The sequence below is a fragment of the Dasypus novemcinctus genome, chromosome X, assembly GCF_030445035.2.
Source record: "Dasypus novemcinctus isolate mDasNov1 chromosome X, mDasNov1.1.hap2, whole genome shotgun sequence".
Classification (NCBI taxonomy): domain Eukaryota; kingdom Metazoa; phylum Chordata; class Mammalia; order Cingulata; family Dasypodidae; genus Dasypus; species Dasypus novemcinctus.
The window spans coordinates 135967212-135990313 of NC_080704.1; the positions used below are offsets into that span (position 1 = coordinate 135967212).

The window sequence follows — 23102 nt, forward strand, 5'->3', positions numbered from 1 at the left end:
CCACTGACCCTGGCCACTTTGGTATCATGTTCCAACCAAGCTACCTGTCCAGCACCACTATGAAAAGACAGTATTAAAGATTTTTAATGTCCTATTTTGATATACAACTCTATTTAGCAAACAAAAATTTATTCAAGATTTTACTTTTCTAAAATGTTTTAAAAAAACAGACCTACTTGAGTGTCAGTAAATTATTCAGAAAATGTGTCAAATAATTTTCTGATCTGAGGTGTAAGAAAAATCAAATTAGCTCTAAATGTCAAACATCTGAAATTTCAACCAGGATTGGCAGGATTACAAGACCGATTTTAGGATTATTGCTTTAACTGATTATGTACCACTACCCTGTTTAAAAAGTCAACTGATGATTTGCTATATAGAAAGAGGCATTGGTTTTAGTGAAATAAAAATTGTCCTCTAATTATTCTTCCCAAATAACAGACATCATACCACTGCTTTGCTTCAGTTTACTTTCTACTGCCATCATTGAGAATCAAAAGAAAAGGGAATTTATTCTCAAACATATATACATTTTCTTGACCCTTCTCTTTCCCTTCTTGGTCAGTGCCACTTTCCCCATATCCTATCGGTAGCTAAGAACACAGCTCAAGTGTATTAAGGGAACTTACGAATGTATCTGATGTAAACTGCAGTATACTCTCCATTTCCCATTAAGGCTTTTCATCGGTGTGCATCTAATCAATCCCTTCCAGAGACTTACAGTTGTCACTGTTATCGGATCTTCTGGTCCCTTCAAGTATACTGACTACGATAGGTTGGGACTAAGCTGTGCTCATTCTTTTAATCAACATCTATCTACCTTCCAGATCTCTAAAGTCCCTAAGATCTAACCTGTACATCCCTAAGATCAGGGCATCTGGGTATAAGGTTCACCTGTTTCAAGTCTGCTCTCCTCTTAGCCACATTATCTGAGTAAGACACCATCCTCTGAGTTCTAACCATAATAGGAAATGCTTAATAGGACCCTCAGTAAATTTCTTAGCTGAGCTCTTTCAATCAATCAATACAGACTTCTATTTTTCCAGCTGTGCTTTTCTTTTCTTTAATCTTTTTATTCTAACTCATAAAACTATTTTAATAAACTCAATCAATATCCCTGATTCCTCTACCCTGAATCAGTGCCTAACAAGTTCTCTCTAATATCCCCTATAATTTTACTAAACAGCCCTCAGCCATTTCCAACTCCAGGCCCCACCGTCACCAACGAATTATTCCAGCTCAGAGATCCTATCAACCCATCAAGTTACATCAGACTCGCCTTTCAGGTTACTGCAGCTTTCAGGTGACCCAGGTACATGATTAAGTCTTTTAAAGAAAACTGTTATCTTAACCAGCAAAGTACAATACTGATTTTCTTATAACTGTTAAAATATCAGAATGACAACACGATATAGAAAAAAAAAGATCATGGCCTCTGGAACTAAGAGACCCAGCTTCAAGTCCTGGTCTACTTGCTGTATGGTCTTGAAAAATCACCACTTCTCTGAGCTTCATTTTTCTCATGTGTAAACGTACCTTACAGAAGTTGCTATAAGGATTAAAACGAAATTAAATGCTTAACATAATGCCTAGAATATTAGAAGGTGCTCCAAAAATGGCACCTACAATATTATTATGATTATCATTATCAAAATAATTATCATCATCATTAGACATAGCTTGCGTTCTTATTCCTATTCCCCTACCTTGGTCTGGGTCACCCTTGGATCATTTTGTTTTTCTGGCCAAGGGTGGGGGTGGGTGAATGAGGGGGCAGGTGAGGGAAATTCTCTTTCCAAGTCTGCTGTCCTAATCTTGCTTGTAAAAATGGACTGGAAAGGCTAAAAGAAATTTCCCAAGAGCAACCAAACATCATCTTCATGAATTCATGTTACTGGTAACAATAATTGTAACAATAATGTACCTTAATCCAATCAGATTACTAAATAACTGTGATGGGACAAAATCCTAATAAAATAAATCAATAAAGAAAAGAAATTACTAGAACTAGTAAGGTGGAAATTGGTGATTACTCAAAGAAAGCTATAAAATAATATACTCCTGACACTATTAAGGAACAATAGCTTCCACATTTTACCTACAAATCAGTACACCAGCCTGAAAGATTTATAATAAAAATAACTTTTACATTATATTTATTTGTAACATAATACAACATCTGTAGTGCCTGCTTCAAAAATTAAGCTTAAAAGCTTTCTTTACTTGGCATAAATCAATCCAATAGATAAGATGATCACACATACTTTCATCATCCAAACAAGGATGAGAGTGAAAGAGGGCACTATCAATAATTATGCCAAGGAAAGCAAAAATGGAAAATACGGTCATCCCATCAGTGGTCTGGTCTTTTCACTTATCAGTCAAAAGTCCCATACATTTTGACCTGTTTCCAACATTACTGTTGTTATGAATGCATAAATGTCCTGAAGGATCAAACACCAGACATTTATGTTTGTTCCAATAAAATTCCAGATTCTCAAGAAGTCACTTAAGTAACCTATCTAATTCTACAAATTAAGAGTAATGAGCTAAAATAATTCATTCCAGCTGGAAAGATTCTCAGAAGATAAGTCTTATTTTAACATGAGTATTATAATACCTGGCAATGTTTTCTAATAGAATCAAAGTTATAGAAAGCACATGACTGACTGGGAAAACTGTGCTCAAAGGTATTTTAATCCAGATCAAAAATTAGAGAAATAAATTTGTAACAGACATTATATTTTTTAAATCCACACTTCCCATGAAGGGACACTACCTTTTTTTCTAAGTCAAAGAAATATTCCTTTTTTTATCTTGCATGAATTCTTATTTATTCTGGACAAATAGAGAGGATGCTATTTCCAAAGCTGGTTTCTCATGCTCAAAACAAAAGTACTTTTGATTACTTTGGCTCTTCTTGCTCTTTCTAAAATTAAGAAGAATCAAAAGAGTACAAAAGCAAAGTGAACATCTCTTGAGTATCCTAAGTTTGAGATTCTGACATCATTCATTGATAACCTACTTTGAATAAGATTAACTTCTTGGTTACTTCAATCTCCATACTCACACTAAACCAATGTCAGAAAAGCTCCTTTTTTTTTTTTACTTGAAATGACTTAATTTAGCTCAAATTTATATAAATATACATCCTTTTTTTTTTAATTTATTTATTTATTTTTTATTGACTTTGTAATAATATTACATTAAAAATATATATGTGAGGTCCCATTCAACCCCACCCCCCCACCCCCCCTCTCCCCCCCCAACAACACTCGTTCCCATCATCATGACACATCCATTGGATTTGGTAAGTACATCTTTGGGCACCTCTGCACCTCATATACAATGGTCCACATCATGGCCCATACTCTCCTCCATTCCATCCAGTGGGCCCTGTGAGGATCCACGATGTCCGGTGATTACCCCCGAGGCGCCATCCAGGGCAGCTCCACGTCCCAAATACGCCCCCACCTCTCATCTCTTCCTGCCCTTCCCCATACCCATCGTCCACCATGTCCACTTTTCCCAATCCAATGCCACCTCTTCTATGTGGACATTGGATTGGTTGTGTCCATTGCACCTCTATGTCAAGAGGAGGCTCAGATTCCACATGGATGCTGGCTGCCATCCTCCCATTTTCAGTTGTAATCACTCTAGGCTCCATGGTGTGGTGAATATACATCCTTTAAAACCCAAGCCACTTGAATTATACTCTAAATCTAATTTATAAAGTGATTATACTGACATTTGATTTACAATACTATATTCTCTATAAAGTAAACAAAAAGATTACTTCTAGATTTGCAGAATCATTTGTATATTTGTAACCTTATAGTTTGGAATAAAATACTTTATTCAAAACAGTGCTTTAAATTACCGAACAGCACTTTTACAGATGAGATGTGGAGTTAATACCTACCTAATATGCAGAATACATCAGCAAGAATGGAAGGCATATCCTCACGAAATTCCTAATTAAAAAAAAATTATTCATAGTAAATATTAAAATAATACACCAGCAAATATTATTTCAGACTATCATTCTTCAGCTTAATCCATGCAGTGCAGGAGTGTTCCAACATGTATTCATCAATAGATGTGCCACAATGATGAAGGAGGTGCTGATGTGGGAGGAGTGGGGTAGGGTGGGGTGTGGGGTATGTAGGAACCTCTTATATTTTTTAATTTAATTTTTTTGGGTCTATGTATCTTCAAAAAATTACAATAAAAAATAAATAAATGCTCAAACAAAAAAAAATTCAATCCCAACATGGTTGAGAAATATTAAAACTCGAGTCAAGTTTTATAATACATAGAAAATAAAAAGGGAGATAACTGTTGAAAAAATTTTAAATGTCTACCTTCATAAAAACAAACCTAAAATATGCACCTTAGGAAATATTAAAGCGCACAAATAACATTTTTTCAATGAAATTACAATGGAACTTAGAGTACCTCAACACCTACCCTAAAGCAAGACATTTTCTTTCTCCCCAACTCTAAATGCTGTGTTCATTCCTAGTCAACACTGATCTATGCAAAAATCATAAAGGTATCAGAACAGAATTCTAACAAAGAAAAAAACAAAAAAATTACAAGTGACAAAAATTAATTATCAAAACAGTTTCATTTTCTTTATTCATTGATGTTCACAGCCTTGGAAGAAACTGACACAAATTCTTCTCTCATTCCTAGATGAAATTTTAGCTTTCATTGCTTATTTTTCTCACCCCCCAACCAATTTTAAAGCCATTTCCCAGTGGTAAAGATCATAGTTCAATTATTGCAATTAGTAGTTTGCTGGCACTACAGCAACCCTAAAATTAGTCTATTTTCACATCCAGGGACTAAAAAAAAGAAGTATAATTTGAAAGAAAGAAACAGCAGCTCCAAGGAGATAGTCAAGATGTGCTTCTGTGGTTAAAATAAGGGGCAGTGAGTGTACAGTACTCTGAGAAAGCCATAACAAAGGCAATTAGCTGCAGAAGTACATATAAGTATGTTTTCAAGGACTCTAGGGGTCCAAGTGCAATGGCAAAGACCAACAAAGAAGGATTTTAGAGCCCTTGATAGTGATGACCATACCATGCTTATGAGTTTGTGTGTCTGAAATATGAACTAGGCCTAGAGCTGCAGGGTGCCTAAGAGTAACCTCCTGAGGAGCCTCCATATTGCACAAATGTGAACACACTCTAAGCCAAACTCAGCATGTAAATGCATTACATTCCCCCCAGCATGGGACATGACTCCCAGGGATGAGCTTCCCTGGTGCTGAGGATTACTACCAAGCACCAGCTGGTGATGTAAATAGAAAAAGACCTTGAATAAAAGGGTCAACTCAGACCAGCAGAATATCTCAGCCTACATGTAGGATCATGTGTTTAAAAATGCTTTTTGACCTTGAATAAAAGGGGAAAATGAGAAAGACAAATGAGTTTATACAGCAAAGAGTCTTCAAAAAAGAGTCAGAAGGTCATCAGAGGGATTATGCTTATGCACTCCTCAGGAGGACCCCAGAAACAGCCCAAGTGGATACAACCCCAGGTACTGGTTCTCTCCTTAGGGCTAAGGAGGCCCAAAGGGATATGGTCATGGCAGATAGCTCTGGAGCTCAGTACCATGTCAGTGGGCCTTACTTTGGAATCTGTGTCCCTGAGTATGATCGAGTTGGACTCAGATGTGACCTCTCTACACATGCCTCTTCTGTCATTTTTACACTGAACCTTTGGTTGGTGCTAGCATTGGTGTATACTCAGGAGACTTGAATCTCTGGACTGTCCATGTGCCAGCTGGGCCCTGAGCCTCAGCAGAATTGTAACTCCTACTCTCTGGTTCGTTGGACTTCTGCAGGTCAGCTAACAGGGAGGTGAAGATGATCAACCACCACACCAGGGAACTGAGAGTGCCTACAACTGCAAGCAGGAGAATTGCATCCATCATCCATGTGGAATCTAAACCCCCTCTAGATATAGAGGTGGAGTGGACATCACCATTCCAGGGCCCACAGAATGGAGGAATAAAATATGGATTAGAATGGACTTAACTGATATTCTACTATAAACCTTTCGTGACTACTAATAGAAGAAATTTTTCATTGAAAGTGACCACAGTAGTTGCTGAAGGCAGGGAAAGTGAAGAAGAGATGTGATGAAGGGTCATTTTTGGGACTTTGGAGTTGTCCTAAATTATAATGCAGGGTCAGATGCTGGGCATTATATATCCTGCCATAACCCACTGAATGTACTGGGGGAGAGTGTGAACTACAGAGTAAACCATTATCCACGTGGTGCAGCAGTGCTCCAGAATGTGTTCACTGACTGCTATGACTGTGCCACTATGATGGGGGTGGTTGTTAGTGTGGGAGGAGTGGGGTGGGGGGATGAAGGGTATACGGGAACCACTTATGTTTTTTACAATGTAACCTTTTTTGTGATGTATGTATCTCCAAAATAATACAATTTATAAATATGATGGGGGTGAGGGGATGGGGTGTGCTTTATATGGGAACCTCATGTTTTTTTAATGTAACATTCTATGTAATTTTAATAAAAATTTTTTTAAAAAAGGACTCAAGGGGAAGCTAAGAACCAAATACAAGCACATAAAATACATATGGACTATTCATTTTCAATAAAAGGGAAAAATAACTAGAATCTGACTGCCAATTTACAGAACCAAAGAACCCTCATTGTCAGTCAGATTTTAATCTCAAGTTTCTTAAGGGCTATGAGCTCTGGCTTTGTCTACTTGAATGCAAGTACTCAAGACTACTTGAAGACTAGAAATAATAGAGCAGGACAAGTTTTAAAACTCAGAATATTAGTTGTTTAAGGAAAAGAACTATTCCAACATGATCTAATGCTGCTGTTTTCAGAGAGACATGGTTTGGGAATATAAAGGAAACTCATACTGAGTATGCACCAAACACACTTCAATACGGGCGGTGGGGAAGAATCACAACAGCAAAACTAGAAGTTCTTTAAGACTATCCTGTGAAAGTACACGAATCATACAAAGGAGATTATCCCCATATAACAAAAAGTTCATGGACGCTTAAAGCAGCAGAGGGCAAATGAATGACACCAAGAAGCCCCAGGTCCCACCTCAATAATACATATCAAGAAAACTGTTTTCAATTGGACAAGCTCAAAAAAAAAAAAAAAAACAGCCTAATAAAGTCCTGGTAATGGATAATGGTAATGATAGCACAACACTGCAAACATAATTAACAGCACTAAATTATGTATCTGAACGTGGTTAAAAGGGGAAATTTTAAGTTGTATGTATGTTACTAGAATAAACATTTTAAAAGTATAGAACTGTTCAATACAAACAGGAAACCCTAATGTAAACCATAGACTATAGTTAATCGTACAATTACAATATTCCTTCATCGATTATAAGAAATGAAATCACACTAATGCGAGGTGTTAATAATGGCGGGGTTGTAAGTAAGAACTCTGCATTTTCTGCATGGTTTTTCTGTAAACCTAGCTTTTCTAATTTAAAAAAATTTAAAAATACAGCCCAGCCTAAGAATAACAGAAGATGTGAATGTGTTAAAAAAAATAAAAATTCAAACTACTGGTTTACAATAAATATCCTTAAAATTTAGCAGCTCATATTCCAATTCAAACACAACCATGAAAAGTATCTGCTCTGCTCCTGAATGTGGAGTTGGACTCAGATGTGACTTCTCTACACATGCTTCTTCTGCCCCTTTTATTGAACCTGTGGTTGGCACTGGGGTTGGTGGGTGTACATCCAGGAGACTTGAATCTCTGGGCTGTCCATGTGCCAGCTGTGCCCTGAGCCTCAGAGGAGCTGTAACACTGACTCTCCAGTTCATTGGACTCACCCTGGACAACTAACAAGGAGCTGAGGATGGACAACCACCACACCAAGGAACCGAGAGAGTCTAACTGCAAGCAGGAGCGTCCCATCCATCAGCCATGTGGGATCGAAGCCTCCTCTCATTTAAGAGTCCTCAGGACTGAGGAATAAAATATGGACTAGAACAGACTTACTGGTATTATACTATAAACTATAAACTTAACTGTGATTCTAGCAATGGAAGAAATTATATCATTGATGTGGCCACTGGAGTTGAAGGCAGGGAGAGGGAAAGAAGAGGTATAATATGGGAGCATTTTCAGGACTTGGATTTGTCCTGAATGACATTGCAGGGACAGATGCCATAACCTACCAAATGAACCGGGAGAGTGTGTAAACTACAATGTAAACTATAATCCATGCTGTGTAGCAGGGCTCCAAAATGTGTTCATCAATTGCAATGAATGTACCACACTAATAAAGAAGTTGTTGATGTGGGAAAATTGGGGGTGTAGGGAGTGAGGCACATGGGAATCCCCTATATATATATATATTTCTCTTTTTTTTGCAGTTAATCTTTTATTTAGCAATTTAGACAGTTATAACACACATTTTTTGGATTACTACTTTTTGGTATGTCTTTATTTTTAATGTTACATTAAAAAAATATAAGGTCCCCATATACCGCCCACCCCCTCACCCCACTCCTCCCATAACAACAACCTCCTCCATCATCATGGGACATTCACTGCACTTGGTGAATACACCTCTGAGCACTACTGCACCACATGGTTAATGGTCCACATTATAGTTTACACTCTCCCCCAGTCCACCCAGTGGGCCATGGAAGGACATACAATGTCCAGTAACTGTCCCAATATATTTTTAATGTAACATTTTATGTGATCTAAGTCTCTTTTAAAATAAAAAATATTTTTTAAAAAAGTATCTGCTCTGAATCTAACTTAAATTCTCTATTAAAAAGTAAACAGAGGGAAACGGACTTTGGCCCAGTGGTTAGGGCGTCCGTCTACCATATGGGAGGTCCGCGGTTCAAACCCCGGGCCTCCTTGACCCGTGTGGAGCTGGCCATGCGCAGTGCTGATGAGCGCAAGGAGTGCCGTGCCACGCAAGGGTGTCCCCTGCGTGGGGGAGCCCCACGCGCAAGGAGTGCGCCCGTGAGGAAAAGCCGCCCAGCGTGAAAAGAAAGTGCAGCCTGCCCAGGAATGGCGCCGCCCACACTTCCCATGCCGCTGACGACAACAGAAGCGGACAAAGAAACAAGACGCAGCAAATAGACACCAAGAACAGACAACCAGGGGAGGGGGGGAAATTAAATAAATAAATAAATCTTTAAAAATTTTAAAAAAAAAAAGTAAACAGAATAACCATTTAAAGGTTTAAAAAAAAATCTAGTATTTTCTAGAAGAAACCGTAACATAAAAACTGACAGCCAGCAAGAAAATGTTAAGAGATGTGTAACCTCAATTTAAAATAATTGAATCCTCAATTTAAAAAATCTATTTCCAAACATAGCCACAAACAAAAGAAAATTATTCAATTAGGAGAAAAACATTCTAGTCAACTTACATTTTGGGTAGCTTTCTTACATTAAGGATACCTTAATTTCTTTACAATGCAGGCGTGTGTGTGCGTGTGTGTGTGTCTGTATGTCTTGCCCTCTTGGCATGCCTAACATTTTCTGCTTTAATCACAATCAGACAAAAAGACTAAAATACCTTTATAACAGTCTAGCCAAAATGGCTTACCAATATTACCTTAAGAAATCCATTTCTACGATTTTGAATAAATGAAATGCAAGTTATACACCTGTCTCAAGAATCTTTATATCAAAGGTAAAAAGAGATATGTAACAAGTATAAGTTTGAAAATATATATGTATACATACACATACTTACACTAATGTCATTAAGAACATTAGATGCCTGTTCATGCTTTAGATTTCCCTTAATGACATGGTATGATAACTCATAGAGAGCTTGCTGAAAATCTGTTGAACATAAAAAAATAGTGTAAAGATGGTCTCTTGAACATGACTCTTTGGGGGAAAATCTACACATTTTCTACTCAAAATTACTATAAACATCAATAATGATAAAAATATAATTCTAATGTTTTTTCTATCAGATTCTTCTCGTTTTTCATAAAAACATAACACAAAAAGTATGAGAAAAAGGTCAATCATATTGGCACTGCCTACCGTAACACATCTATGGAACATTCCCTTCCAGACTTTTTCTGTATGTCTATATATTTTATATATCTGCATTCCACAGTGAACATCACTTGGTATTCTGATTTCCTCACAAACACTTATACAAGCATTTTTCCATGCTACTGAAGTTTCCATAATTAATTTTAAGACTGCTCAGAAGTCCAGCAAGTGGATATAAACTATTTTCCTCACCAAGAGATTTCATAGATTTTTCTAAATTTTGTAAATTTCTCCCCAAATCTCAATCTTTTTCTTTCCTATTTCCATCAGAATTCAAACTAATATAAATACATAAGCACACATATACATTAAATGGAAATTCTAGGAGAACTGCTAACTACAAGTAGTCTTCACCATCAATTATCACAGCACCCTTTCCTAGAGAGGGATTTGGTAGGGGGGGAGGGCAGAGTGGGCTGTAGTCAGTTGGACATCTTCTTCTGGCTATCTTTATCTTCAGTAGTCCCATACACTAAAAACTTTACCCCTTTCCTCTCATTGAAAATGGGAAAACAAGTAGCTCCAAAACCACTAGTATAAAATAAAATCTGTAATACACTTTTGAGGGGAATCAAAAATCTTTAGAGGCAAATAGTAAGCAAAACATCAAATGCTGAAAAATCTCCTCCTTGGGTTTGGCTACTAGTCACAAAAAAGGAACATATCCTCCTTTTACCAATGAAAATAGCATTATGGAATGAAATTAATTTGTTCATTAAATCAGTTACTAAAAGAGATAGTCAGATTATTCCAATTCCTTATGAAGAATTCATTATTAAATATATTCTGCCCTTTTCACAACTGTGGCTTTATTACACTTGTACCTAAATAAACAATATACATTAAAGTTAAAATGCAAAGGGAAAAAGTTCTATTTCTTGGTATAGATAGAATGTGAGGTCAATTTCATGCTTTTCATTCCCACAAAGAAAGTGCTTTACAATAAATAATACTTACTGAAAATTATCCATATAACTAAGATAATTTTTAAAGCAATCAATTTTAGAAGGGCAAACAGCTGATCAACCTCAGGGCTACAGAGACAGGAGGATGCCATAATACATTCTCTGGAGCTCATAGAGGCTGAGGGAATTATAATCTTAATCACCAAAGGAGATTAAAATACAGGGAAAAAGGCTCAGCTCATTTTGCTGACACTAAAAAGACATATAAAATGGTCGTACTATAATCAACAAAGTAGCAAAAACAGTCCCAATCTACCAGTAGTTTTCTAAATGTCCATTCAAAATTCTGTTAGAAACATTTTATCCATAATTATAATAAATGTTATCTAATAAATTTTGGTTTAAAATACATATTCAAAATTAAAATAACTAAGTTTATATCTTGTTTAATTATATAACAATGTACTTAATAAATCATATTTGTGATATGCAGTAAACAACTCATTTGCGTTTAATGTTTTCCATGACAACTGCTTTAACAAGATCCCCAGATACCACCTAAACATAGTCAGCTTTGGGGAAAACACAACCTCAGTTTCTGGAAATTTTCTAGTGCAAACAAGATCAGAACAGTTTTTCTTTCTGTGCTAGTTTTTCTTTTGTTTATGATTGATGTATATTAATAAAGGATACAATTCATCCAAACTATACAGTCAATGGTATTTGGTATAATCACATAGTTGTGCATTCACCACTTCAATCATTATGAGAGCACTTACATTATTTCAATAATAATAATAAAAAACAGAAAACAGACAAACAAGAAAATTCCTCACCTCTCAATTTGTTTTCCTTGCTCTTCATACCTGCAATTTTGGCTATTTTTATACATTTATTTATTAAGTAGTTTTACTGAGATATAGTCACATACTGTATGATCTAGCCAAAGTGAATAACTGATGAGGCTGTATAATTTTTAATACAGCTAACAACTGCTGACGTTTAGCTACATATACCAAGTCCCAATTATAAAACGCAAGCAATAGCATATGACTATAATGCAGGTCAAATAATATTGGTATACAAAACATACTTAACTATTATTTTAATTATAACAGTTAATATAGTCATATAATGTGAACTATCATATCTTTTCATTCATAATGATGAATGGAAATTAAGATACTTATTAAGTAAAAAATCTATAGTTACTATACTTTTAAAAGTCTTACCTCTGTACGTTGAACTATCATGGCCTTTATTTTCACTGAGGATCCGGCATAAATGCAAACTAGGAAAAAAAAACCAGAAATTATCTGTATTAACTTTCAATGATAACACTAGATTTTTTTATATTGAGCAACAATTTATTAATTTTCCTTAAAAAATCAAATGTCATACAAACTGAGCTTTCAACTAATAGATGATTTTTATAGAGCAAATTATATCAAGTAAAATATATTTGGAAATGCATCAGATATGTTTAAATTCATTAGTTTATAATGACACTAAAACCAAAAACCTTAACTGGTCAACTAAGAAGGATGCTAGTTAACTATTTTGAAAACTGGAAAATAAAACAACCAAGCATTTATTCTGACTTTTGTATATAAACTATACGACTGAGTAAGCAAATAATAGTGAGAAAAATCTCTGCATTTAAGTATTTCAAATAATAAAAAAGTGATAAAATTAGAACACCGTCATTTTCAAATCTCTAAAGAATCTAGGTATCTATCCATCATCATTTGCTGTTCGTGTTACAAAAGAAAACAATCAGACATCATGTGCCTCCCAATCTTGATGAAAGAACACAGGGAACCATCTAGGAAGATGTCCTGAGAACAAAGGAGTGAACCTAAATCTGATCAAGTTATCTAGATAACCAGAATATAGAGAAGACAAAGACAGAGGGACATATTAAATGATACCATGGGGATGCAATCTGCAAAAGTCAGACTGTAAAACACTACAGGACAAATGACATAGTTGGTTCAATAAATAACTTACAAAGAAAAATAAGAGATGGTAGAGGACTGTCAGATTAAAAAAGACTTAAGAAATATGTAAATTACAGCATATGGATCCTTACTGAATCCAGTTTCAAACAACTATTTCAAACATTAACATTTATAAGACTAAAATATTTTATTAAGGGCCTATCTTTGAAAGATAATGAAATACAGATGTAATGATATAATTATCAGGGATTTGCTCTAAAATAATACAGAAGAATGGGAGAAAAAAATAGCTAGAGGACAGGCTGAAATAGCACAGAAAAAGATCTTCTAGAGTTTAGGACAGTAGGCAAAGACTGGACACCGCCCAGAAGAGAGAGGGGCAAAGGAGGGTAATCTTGAGGGCAGAAGAACTATGCATTGAAACCAACTGCTGCTACTACCAGCACCCTCCCCCACACTAAAAACTAGAATTCTCAGGCCTTTTGAGCAAATAATAAGGACAGACAAAAGGGGTTCCAGGGATCCACTGACCCAGGAAAGGGGAGAGAAGAGGGATATAGTCTAAGGCTGACTTAGCTTCTGTCCGACAAATTTGGCCTGGTGGGGCCACACCATTTGTTTGCCTTGGGAGCCAGCAAGGGACTACAGAGATCAGACCCTCCCAATATTCTTCTCTACTAACCTGAACTGACTGCAGAGGGGAGTGGAATTATCTCCTACTCAGGAAAAGAGAGGGTACAGCCAAAGAAAGCCAAAGAGAACTGCCTCTGAGAGACTGAATTACAATTACAAGGTTTTTAGCCTTGACGCAGGAATCTCTATCACACTAATTCAGTCTGTTGCAGTAAGCACAGTCCAACCAAGCACTGAACTGAGAAGGCTGTCAAAGAGCACCATCTGCTGGCAAACAAGGTAGTGCATGCGAGAAAACGGGGAGAGTATAAACTACAACGTAAACCATTATCCACGTGGTGCAGCAGTGCTCCAAAATGTATTCACCAAATGCAGTAAATGTCCCACGATGATGAAAGAGGTTGTTGATGTGGGAGGAGAGGAGTGAGGGAAGTGGGGGGGTATATGGGGACCTCTTACATTTTTTAATGTAACATTAAAAAAATAAATAAGGAGAGAGAAAAAAGTAAATAAGAAAGGCTTTTTCTGGTCTTTATAGACTCCCTTCCCTAGGCACTAGGAAGCAGGTCTGCAATGCATTAATGGGTCCAGAGACCAGTTCTGAGCAAATTAATAAGGAAAATACTAATGATCCAAGTCGATCCAAGCATCAAAGAGCAGCAGTAACACAGCCTCCAACCACTAAATCCCTATGAAAGAGAAAGAATTGAACATCTGAGTAAATAAACTACTATTCTAATCAGATGCCTAGACACCAACAAGAAATTATAAGCCATACTAAGAAAATGGAAGACATGGCCTAAGGAAGTGAGTAATCGAAGTCCCAGAACAGACGCAGGATTTGAGAGCATTAATGAATGACATACACAAATTTCCAAAATTAAATTAATGAGCTCAAGGACATTATGGCTAAAGAGATAAACAACATTGGGAAGACATTTATTAAACTGATGCACAACTAGTGATTATAACAAATATCACTGATTGTACACTTTGGATGAATTGTATGCTTTATTGAAATGTATCAATAAAATTTATTTGTTAAAGAAAAAGACACTGAGCAAGCATAAAGAATCTGAAATCCGGAATAGGAAAGTAACAGCTCACAGAATGAAAGACAAAAGAAGTGAGGAAAAAAACACATTAGAGGCATACAAAAGCAGATTCAAAATGACAGAAAAAGGAGTAAGTGATACTGAAGACAAAATAGCTGAAACTGAAGAGAGAAAAGAACAGAGAAAATTTAAGCAGGGGCTCACAGAGTTGAATGACAACATGAAACAACAACATACGTGTCATGGGAGTTCCAGAAAAAGAAGAGAAAGGAAAAGGGGCAAAAAGATATTTGAAGAAATAGTAGTTGAAAATTTCCCAAATCTCAAGAAAGAAATGACCTTACATGTCCAAGAAGTACACCATATCCCAGTGAGAATAAATCAGAATAGACCTATTCCAAGACACATACTACTCAGGATGTCAAACATCAAAGATAAAGAAAAAATTCTGAGAGCAGCAAGGGAGAAGCAAACCATCACATACAAGGGACGCCCAGTAAGACTTAGCATGGATTTCTCATCAGAAACCATGGAGGTGAGAAGACAGTGGTATAATACAAATAGAATACTGAAAGAGAAAAACTGCTAGCCGAGAATTCTTTATCCAGCAGAACAGTCCTTCAAATATGAAGGTGAGTATAAAATATTCACAAACAGACAGAAACTAAACTATTTCATGAAAAAGAATTTACCTTTGCAAGAAATATTAAAGGAAGCCTTAGAGTCTGAAAGGAAAAGATAGGAGAGAGAGGCTTGGAGGAGAGTATAGAAGAATAGCAGAAAGGACAATGAAAACAGTAAAAAGACGAAAATATGATTCGACACATGAAAACCAAAGAGTAAAATGGTGGAAGTAAATAATGCATTGACAGTAAGATCATTAAAGGTGAATGGATTAAACTCCAGAATCAAAATATATAGGCTAACAGACTGATTATAAAACACGAGCCACCCATAAGATGCCTACAAAGGATTCACCTCAGACCCAGGGTTACACACTGCCTGAAAGGGAAAGGTTGGAAAAAGACACTCCATGCAAATAGTAATCAAAAAAGAGCAGGGGATGCTATACTAACATCAGACAAGACAGACTTTAAATGCAAAAAAAAAGTATAATAGATACAAAAAGTCAATATACATTAATAAAAAAGACAATCCACCAGGAAGTTGTAACAGTCATAAATATTTATGCAACTAACAGGATGCCTGAAAATACATGAGATAAACTCTGGCAAAAACCGAAGGGAGAAACAGACATCTCCTACAATAATCATGGGCTTAGAAGACACACCACTCAAAACTCTAGATAGAATAACTAGACAAAAGATTAACAAGGAAACAGAGAACTTGAACAATATGATAAATGAGTTAGACCTAAGAGACATATACAGAACGCTGCATCCACACTCAGTGGGTTATACATCCTTCTCATGTGCCCATGGATCTTTCTCCAGGATAGACCACATGTTAGGGCAAAATGCATCACTCAATAAATACAAAAACACTGAAATTATACAAAGCATCTTCTCAGATCATAATGGAATGAAACTGGAAATCAATAATAGACAGGAAAAATATAAATCTGCAAATGTGTGGAGGCTAAACAACACACTCTTAAATAACCAATGGATCAAGGAAGAATTTGCAAGTGAAATCAGTAAATACATTGAAACAAATGAAAACGAGAACATAATTTATCAAAATTTAAGGGATACAGTGAAGGAAGTCTTAAGAGGGAAATTTATAGCCCTAAACACCTATATTAAAAAAAGAAAGAGCTAAACTTAAAGATTTAATTCAAAAATTAGTGCAACTGGAAAAAGAATAGCAAACCAATTTCAAAGCAAGGAGAAGGAAAGAAATAATAAAAATTATAGCAGAAATAAATAAAACAGAGAACAAAAAAAAACCAATAAAATCAACAAAACCAAAACCTGGTTCTTTGAGAACATCAATAAAAATGACAAACCCCTAGCTAGACTAATAAAGACAAAAAGTAAGAAGATGCAAATAAGTACAATCAGAAATGAAAGGGGGGAAGTTACAACTGACCCCACAGAAATGAAAAGAATCATAAGAAGACTATTATGAGAAACTGTATGCTAACAAATTAGACAGCCTAGAAGTAATGGACAAATTCCTAGAAATGCTCAAACAACCTACATTGATGCTACAGAAGTACAAGAACATAATAAACCAATCATATTTAAAGAGATTGAATCAATTATCAAAAATCTCCCAACAAAGAAAAGTCCAGGACCAGAAGGCTAATACCAAAGCCAGATAAAGTAACTAAAAGAAAATTACAAACCAATTTCTCTAATGAACATAGACTCTAAATTCTCAACAAAATGCTTGCAAATTAAATATGACAGCATATCAAAAGACTTATATAACACACCCAAGTGGGATTTATTCCTGGTATGCAAGCCTGGGTCAGCTAAGAAAATCAATCAATGTAATACACCACATTAATAAATTGAAAGAAAAAAACCACATGATCATCTCAATCGATGCAGAAAAAGGCATTCGACAAAATCCAGCATGCTTTCTTGATAAAAACACTTCAAAAGCTAGGAGTAGAAGGAAAATTCCTCAATATGATAAAAGCCATATATGAAAAACCCACAGCCAAAGGGTATTCAATGGGGAAAGGTTGAAACGTTCCCTCTAAGATCAGGAATAAGACGAGGATGCCCACTGTCACCACTATTATTCAACATTATACTAGAAGTTCTAGCTAGAACAATTAGACAAGAAAAAAGAATAAAGACATCCAAAAGGAAAAGAAAATAAACTCTCACTATTTGCAGGTGGCATGATCCTATATTTAGAAAACCCTGAAATGCCTACAAAACTACTTGAGCTAATAAATGAGTTCAGCAAAGTAGTAGAATACAAGATCGACAGGCAAAAACCAGTATTGTTTTTGTACACTAGTAATGAACTATTTAAGGAAGAAAATGGGAGAATTTCCATGTACAAAAGTCACAAAAAGCCTCAAATACCTAGGAATCGACTAACCAAAGTACAAGACCTATATGCAGAAAACTACAAAATAGTGATAAAGAAATCAATGAAAATCCAAACAAATGGAAAGATATTCCATTTACATGGATTGGAAGACTAAATATCTTGAAGATGTCAATCCTACCCAAAAGGACTGATAGATTCAATGCAATACCAATCAAAATTCAACAGCCTACTTTAGGGAAATAAAAAAGGCAATTACCAAATTCATTTGGAAGGGAAAGTACACCCGAATAGTCAAAAAAGCATTCTGAAAAAGAGGAGTGACATGGGAAGAATTTCATTGCCTGACCTTGAAACATATTACAAAGCTATAGTGGTCAAAAGAGTATAGTACTGCCATAAAGATAGACACATCTATCAATGGAATAGAATTGAAAGTCCAGAAAAAAAAAAACCCTCACCTCTACAATCAACTGGTTTTTGACAAACCTACCAAGTCCATGTTAACAAAACAAAAGTGTCTCTTCAAAAGATGGTGCTGGAAGAACTGGATATCTATAAACCAAAAGAATGAAAGAGGACCCTATCTCACTCCCTCTATAAAAATCAACTCAAAATGGATCAAAGACCTAAACATAAAAGCCATGACCATAAACCTACTAGAAGAAAAAACATAAGGGAACATCTTCAAGACCTTGTGATAGGTGGTGGTTTCAACCTTAACAGCCAAAGTATAGGCAACAAAAGAAAAAACAGATAAATGGGACTTCCTCAAAATCAAACACTTTTGCTCCTCACAGGACTTTGTCAGAAGGGTGAAAATAGGAGAATATATTTGGAAATCACATGTCCAATAAGGGTTTAATATCCATGATATATAAAGAAATGTTACAACTCAACAGTAAAAAGACAAATGACCCAATTAAAAAATAGGCAAAGCCTTGAATAGATATTTGTCAAAAAAAATACAAATGGCAAAAAACACGTGAAAAAAATGTTCAAAATCACTAATGATCAGGGAAATGCAAGTCAAAACTACAATGAGATATCTTTTCTCACCTATCAGAATGGCCACTATTAAAAAGACAGAACTACAAGTGCTAGAGACAATGTAGAGAGATAGGAACACTTATTCACTGTTGGTGGGAATGCAGAATGTTTCAGCCACTGTGGAGGACTGTTGGGTATTTCTTAAAGAAGCTGAATATAGATTTACTACATGACCTGGCAATAGCACTACCAGGTATATACCCAGAAGAACTGAAAGCAGCAATACACATAGCCATCTACACACCTATGTTCATAGCAGCATTATTCACAATTGCCAAAACTTGGAAACAACCCAGGGCCCATCAACTGATGAACAGATAAACTGTGATGTATTCACACGATGGAATATTATGCAGCTCTAAGAAGAAATAAAGTTGTAAACATATGACAACATGGATAAACCTGTAGGACATTATATTGAGTGATGTAAGCCAGACACAAAAGGACAAATACTGTATGACTGTGCTACTATGAACTAAATATATCGTGTAACAAATGTTACATGATACTATTTTTTAAAAATATAAAAAATCATAAAGATGAATAATGAAATAATTCTAAATTTTTTTGTGATGATGAATGTACAATATTGTGATTATACTAAAAGTCACTGATTATACTCTTTAGATAGATCCTATGTTATGTGAATATTTCTCAATAAAACTGCTTAATGAGTAAATAATTGTGCAAGAATAGCCAGAAATAGCAGCTATGTACAGCAGGGGAAACAGACAGATTGAGAGATGAAAAACTTTGTTTGTTTTTTGCTGTTTTTCATTATTACTGAAATAATGCAAATGCTCTAATAATGATTGAAATGATGAATACACAACTATGTGATTATACCAAATACTACTGACTGTACACTTTGGATGAATTATATGCTTTATTAATATGTATCAATAAAACTGATTTATTTAAAAGTGGGAAATGAGTGGGGTTATAGATAAAACAAGATTGGCCAAGACTTGAAAATTGTTGAATCTGGTTGATGATTTCATTAGGAGGCTACTATACTATTCTACTTTTTTAATATGCTTGAGTTTTTGGTTTTTTTAAGCAGTTAGCGGGGATTGAACCCGGGACCTCGTACATGTGAAGCACATGTTCAACCACTATACTAAACCTGTTTCCCTTAATATGCTTGAGATTTTTTTTCCCATAGTAAAGCTAAAAGACAAAAAGCTCAAAAATACTTGTTACATTTTAACTATTTCTTCATTTGATTAATTTAAAATAGCAAATAAGTAAAGATATACAGAATATAGTGAGAAGACATATGCTTAAATGAAATTTCAGAAAAAGAAAGAATTGGGCAAAAGCAATATTTGAAGAGGTAATAGTAGAAAATCCAGTTTTCCAGAACTAAAGCAAAATCATATCTGGGCACATCATAATTAACCTGCAGAAAACTAAAGACACAATTTTTCAAGCACCATAGGAAAAAAGATTATCTCCATAGGAGTCACATGACTTTTTCAACAAAACTGAATGCCAGATGGGGGCGGGGGGAGCAGAGAACACTTTCAAGATGCTGAAACAAAGATTATGTCAACCTAAAATTCTATACCCAAAGAAAAGAGTTCTAGGAAAATGCAAAATAAAGACTGAATTTCAGAGAAATACAGTTTACCACTAGCACATACACACTAAAAGAAATGCTTAAGGACATTCTTTAGGAAGAATAAAAACGATACCAAAAAGAACCTCAGAAATGTAGCAATAAATGAGAAGGAAAAAACTGATAAATACATGAGTGTTTCATGAATGTTAAGTGAATGGCAATCATAATAATAGCAATAGTATTTTGTAGTTTTTAAGTATGCACAGCATTATGTACACATATACAGGGATGGATGGATGGATGGATGGATGGATGGATGGATGGATGGATGGATGGATGGATGGGCAGGGAAACAGAAAGACAGGAAGAAACAGTAAACTGGTTGTAACCCAAATACTCAAAGTTGATTCAGAGTAATTACTGTAAATCATATGACAGTTCAGTAGATGTATAAAGGCCTTTGACAAAATTCAACGTCCAGTCACTATTCAAAAAGGAAAACACTTAGAATAGTAGGAATAGACAGGAACTTCCTTAATTTGGTAAAGGAGCAGCTCTGAGGGAGTGGTCCATGAACTCTTGCTCCCCGAGACTCTTCTAGGGCATCTGCAAGGTCAAAACTGTAATACTAATTAATACTAACATTTTCTTTTTTCATATTTACATTTGCACTAACAGAGCAAAAGTAATAGAACCTTATCATGTACCAAGGCAGTAGCAACAAACTGTCTCATTGTAGTCTTCATGACCATGAACCCAAAGAAAAAAAATCAGTATCATTTAGGACTGCCCTTGATGAAACAGTAAAAACTATTAATTGTATTAAGTAGACCCTTGAGAACTTATTTTTAGAAAATGCCTTTTTAATATTCCATGTGAACAAAATGGAAAACATTTCTGACACATACCAATATAATATGGATATCTCCAGGAAAAGCACTTGTGCGACTGTTTAATTTGTGAGCTGAATTACCTCCTTTTTCATGGAAGACCATTTTTACTCAAAAAAATTATTCACAGAGAAGCAACAGTTATTCTGAATTGAATCTTGGGCAGATATTTTCTCAAAAATGAACCAAGTGAGGCTGTCACTTAAAAGGAAAACAATGGAAAGTATTTGTTGCCAATGATAAAAATTAAGCTTTTAAACAAAAATTAGAATTTTTGGAAACTTGTATCTGCCCCAATGAGCTTGACTGCTTCCCAATTTCTACCTGTGAATGTGCTTTTTTAAATATTATCTAATAAGTACACCAATATTTGGAAGATCTACATAACTCTGACACAATATTTTCCAACTGATCAATGCACAATGCTGCAAAATGAGGCATGGGTAAAAGACCCATTCCAAGTACAAGAGAAACAAATGAACTTTAACAAAGTACAAAAAATTCACTAATATGGCTTCTGAGTCCACACTGCAGCAAACTATTAAAATTACCACTTGTCAAATTTTGGCATGTTATCAAAAAAATATCTAAAACTATCTGAAAAAGCTATTAAAAGTCTCCCTTCATGGTACAGCAGTGCTCCAAAATATATTCACCAGGTGCAGTGAATGTGCCATGATGATGGAAGAGGTTGTTGATGTGGGAGGAGTGGAGTGAGGGGGGTGGGGGGTAAATGGGGACCACCTATTTTTTTAATGTAACATTTAAAAGAAGAAAAAAAAAAGTCTCCCTTTGCATTTTAGCTCCAACCAAGAAGCAGAGTGAGAAGTTTCAGGGCTCCATTCCCCCACAAAAGCTTTGAACAATCAGTAAGAACTGGCAGAAACATCTTAAAACCCCAGAAAAACGTTAAGACTGCAGTACTAAGGCAAGTATTAAATTAATAAAATGGCTACTCAAAAGCAGTAGGATCAGGGAGCAGATGTAGCAGGTTGAGCACCTGCTTCTCAACTACAAAGACCTGGGTTCAGTTCTGAGTACTTCCTAAAAACAAAACAAAGCAAAACCAAAACAAACAAAAAATGAAAAAACCAATTCTCATTGGAGAGCAGATGTAGCTCAGTGGTTAACACCTGCTTCCCATGCATGAGGTCCTGGGTTCAATCCCCAGTACCTCCTTTTAAAAAAACATTTAAAAACAGCAGTAGGCTCTCCTGTCACCCTGGCAGGCCATTCACCCACCCTGTAATGGCTCAAATAGGAGACAGCCCAGGCTCCCAGGGCAGATAGCAGGCTGGCCCATCTGTCTGGTGGTGGACTGAGAGGCTCATTGTCCCAGAATTTGACTTCCGTGTACAGGGTAGCTCATCAAGCTATCCTAAAGAATGCTGTGGGAGAGTAGTCAAGCCATGCTGCTTGAGCCAAGGGATTGGTGACATTAGGTCAGAGTAAAGTGCCTGGAACCGTGAGGAAATTGTTTCCTAGAGAAGAAGGAACATTCTTATCTGTGCAAATGGGGGACTTCCTAAGGCCATACACACATACCAAGGCAAGACACATGCACAGAAAAGGACCAAGAAGACCCTACACTTTGGCCTCAAGCTATGGAGAACATGTATACAGGTCAATTTGGGAAGAATAGAAAAGGTATTTTCTTTTTTCCTTTTATTATTTCCTGGCATTCAGTGAAAACTGTCTTGATACAAGCTTAAGGAACAGATAACTCAGCCTAAATTCCAGCAATAACACCTTAAGATATTAACATGCCCAGGTTTCAAAATACAAAGTTAACAGGAAGTAATGACCCAGGGAAAGGAAAAGATCAAGGCATCAGAAACCATCAAAGAGGAGGATCAGCTGTGGGGCATTCCTGACAAAGACTTTTTAAAAATGGTCCTAAATATGCTCAAAGAGCTAAAGGAAAAAAACATGGACCAAAAACTAAAGGAAATCAGGAAAAAGACAATGGCTGGACACAAAGTGAGTATCAATAGAGAGG

At 35.7% G+C, this 23102-nt stretch overlaps 1 protein-coding gene across 1 annotated transcript in view; it reads right to left on the minus strand.

Annotated features, from left to right (window-relative positions):
* The window catches only part of THOC2 (THO complex subunit 2), a 136704-nt gene that overhangs the window by 96735 nt on the left and 16867 nt on the right, over positions 1-23102 (minus strand). The window contains exons 2-4 of the mRNA XM_058291677.2: positions 12210-12268; positions 9756-9847; positions 3923-3974 (exon numbers count right to left, since the gene is read on the minus strand). Of these exons, the coding sequence (XP_058147660.1) occupies positions 3923-3974; positions 9756-9847; positions 12210-12268 (203 nt within the window). The remainder of the gene's footprint in view (positions 1-3922; positions 3975-9755; positions 9848-12209; positions 12269-23102) is intronic.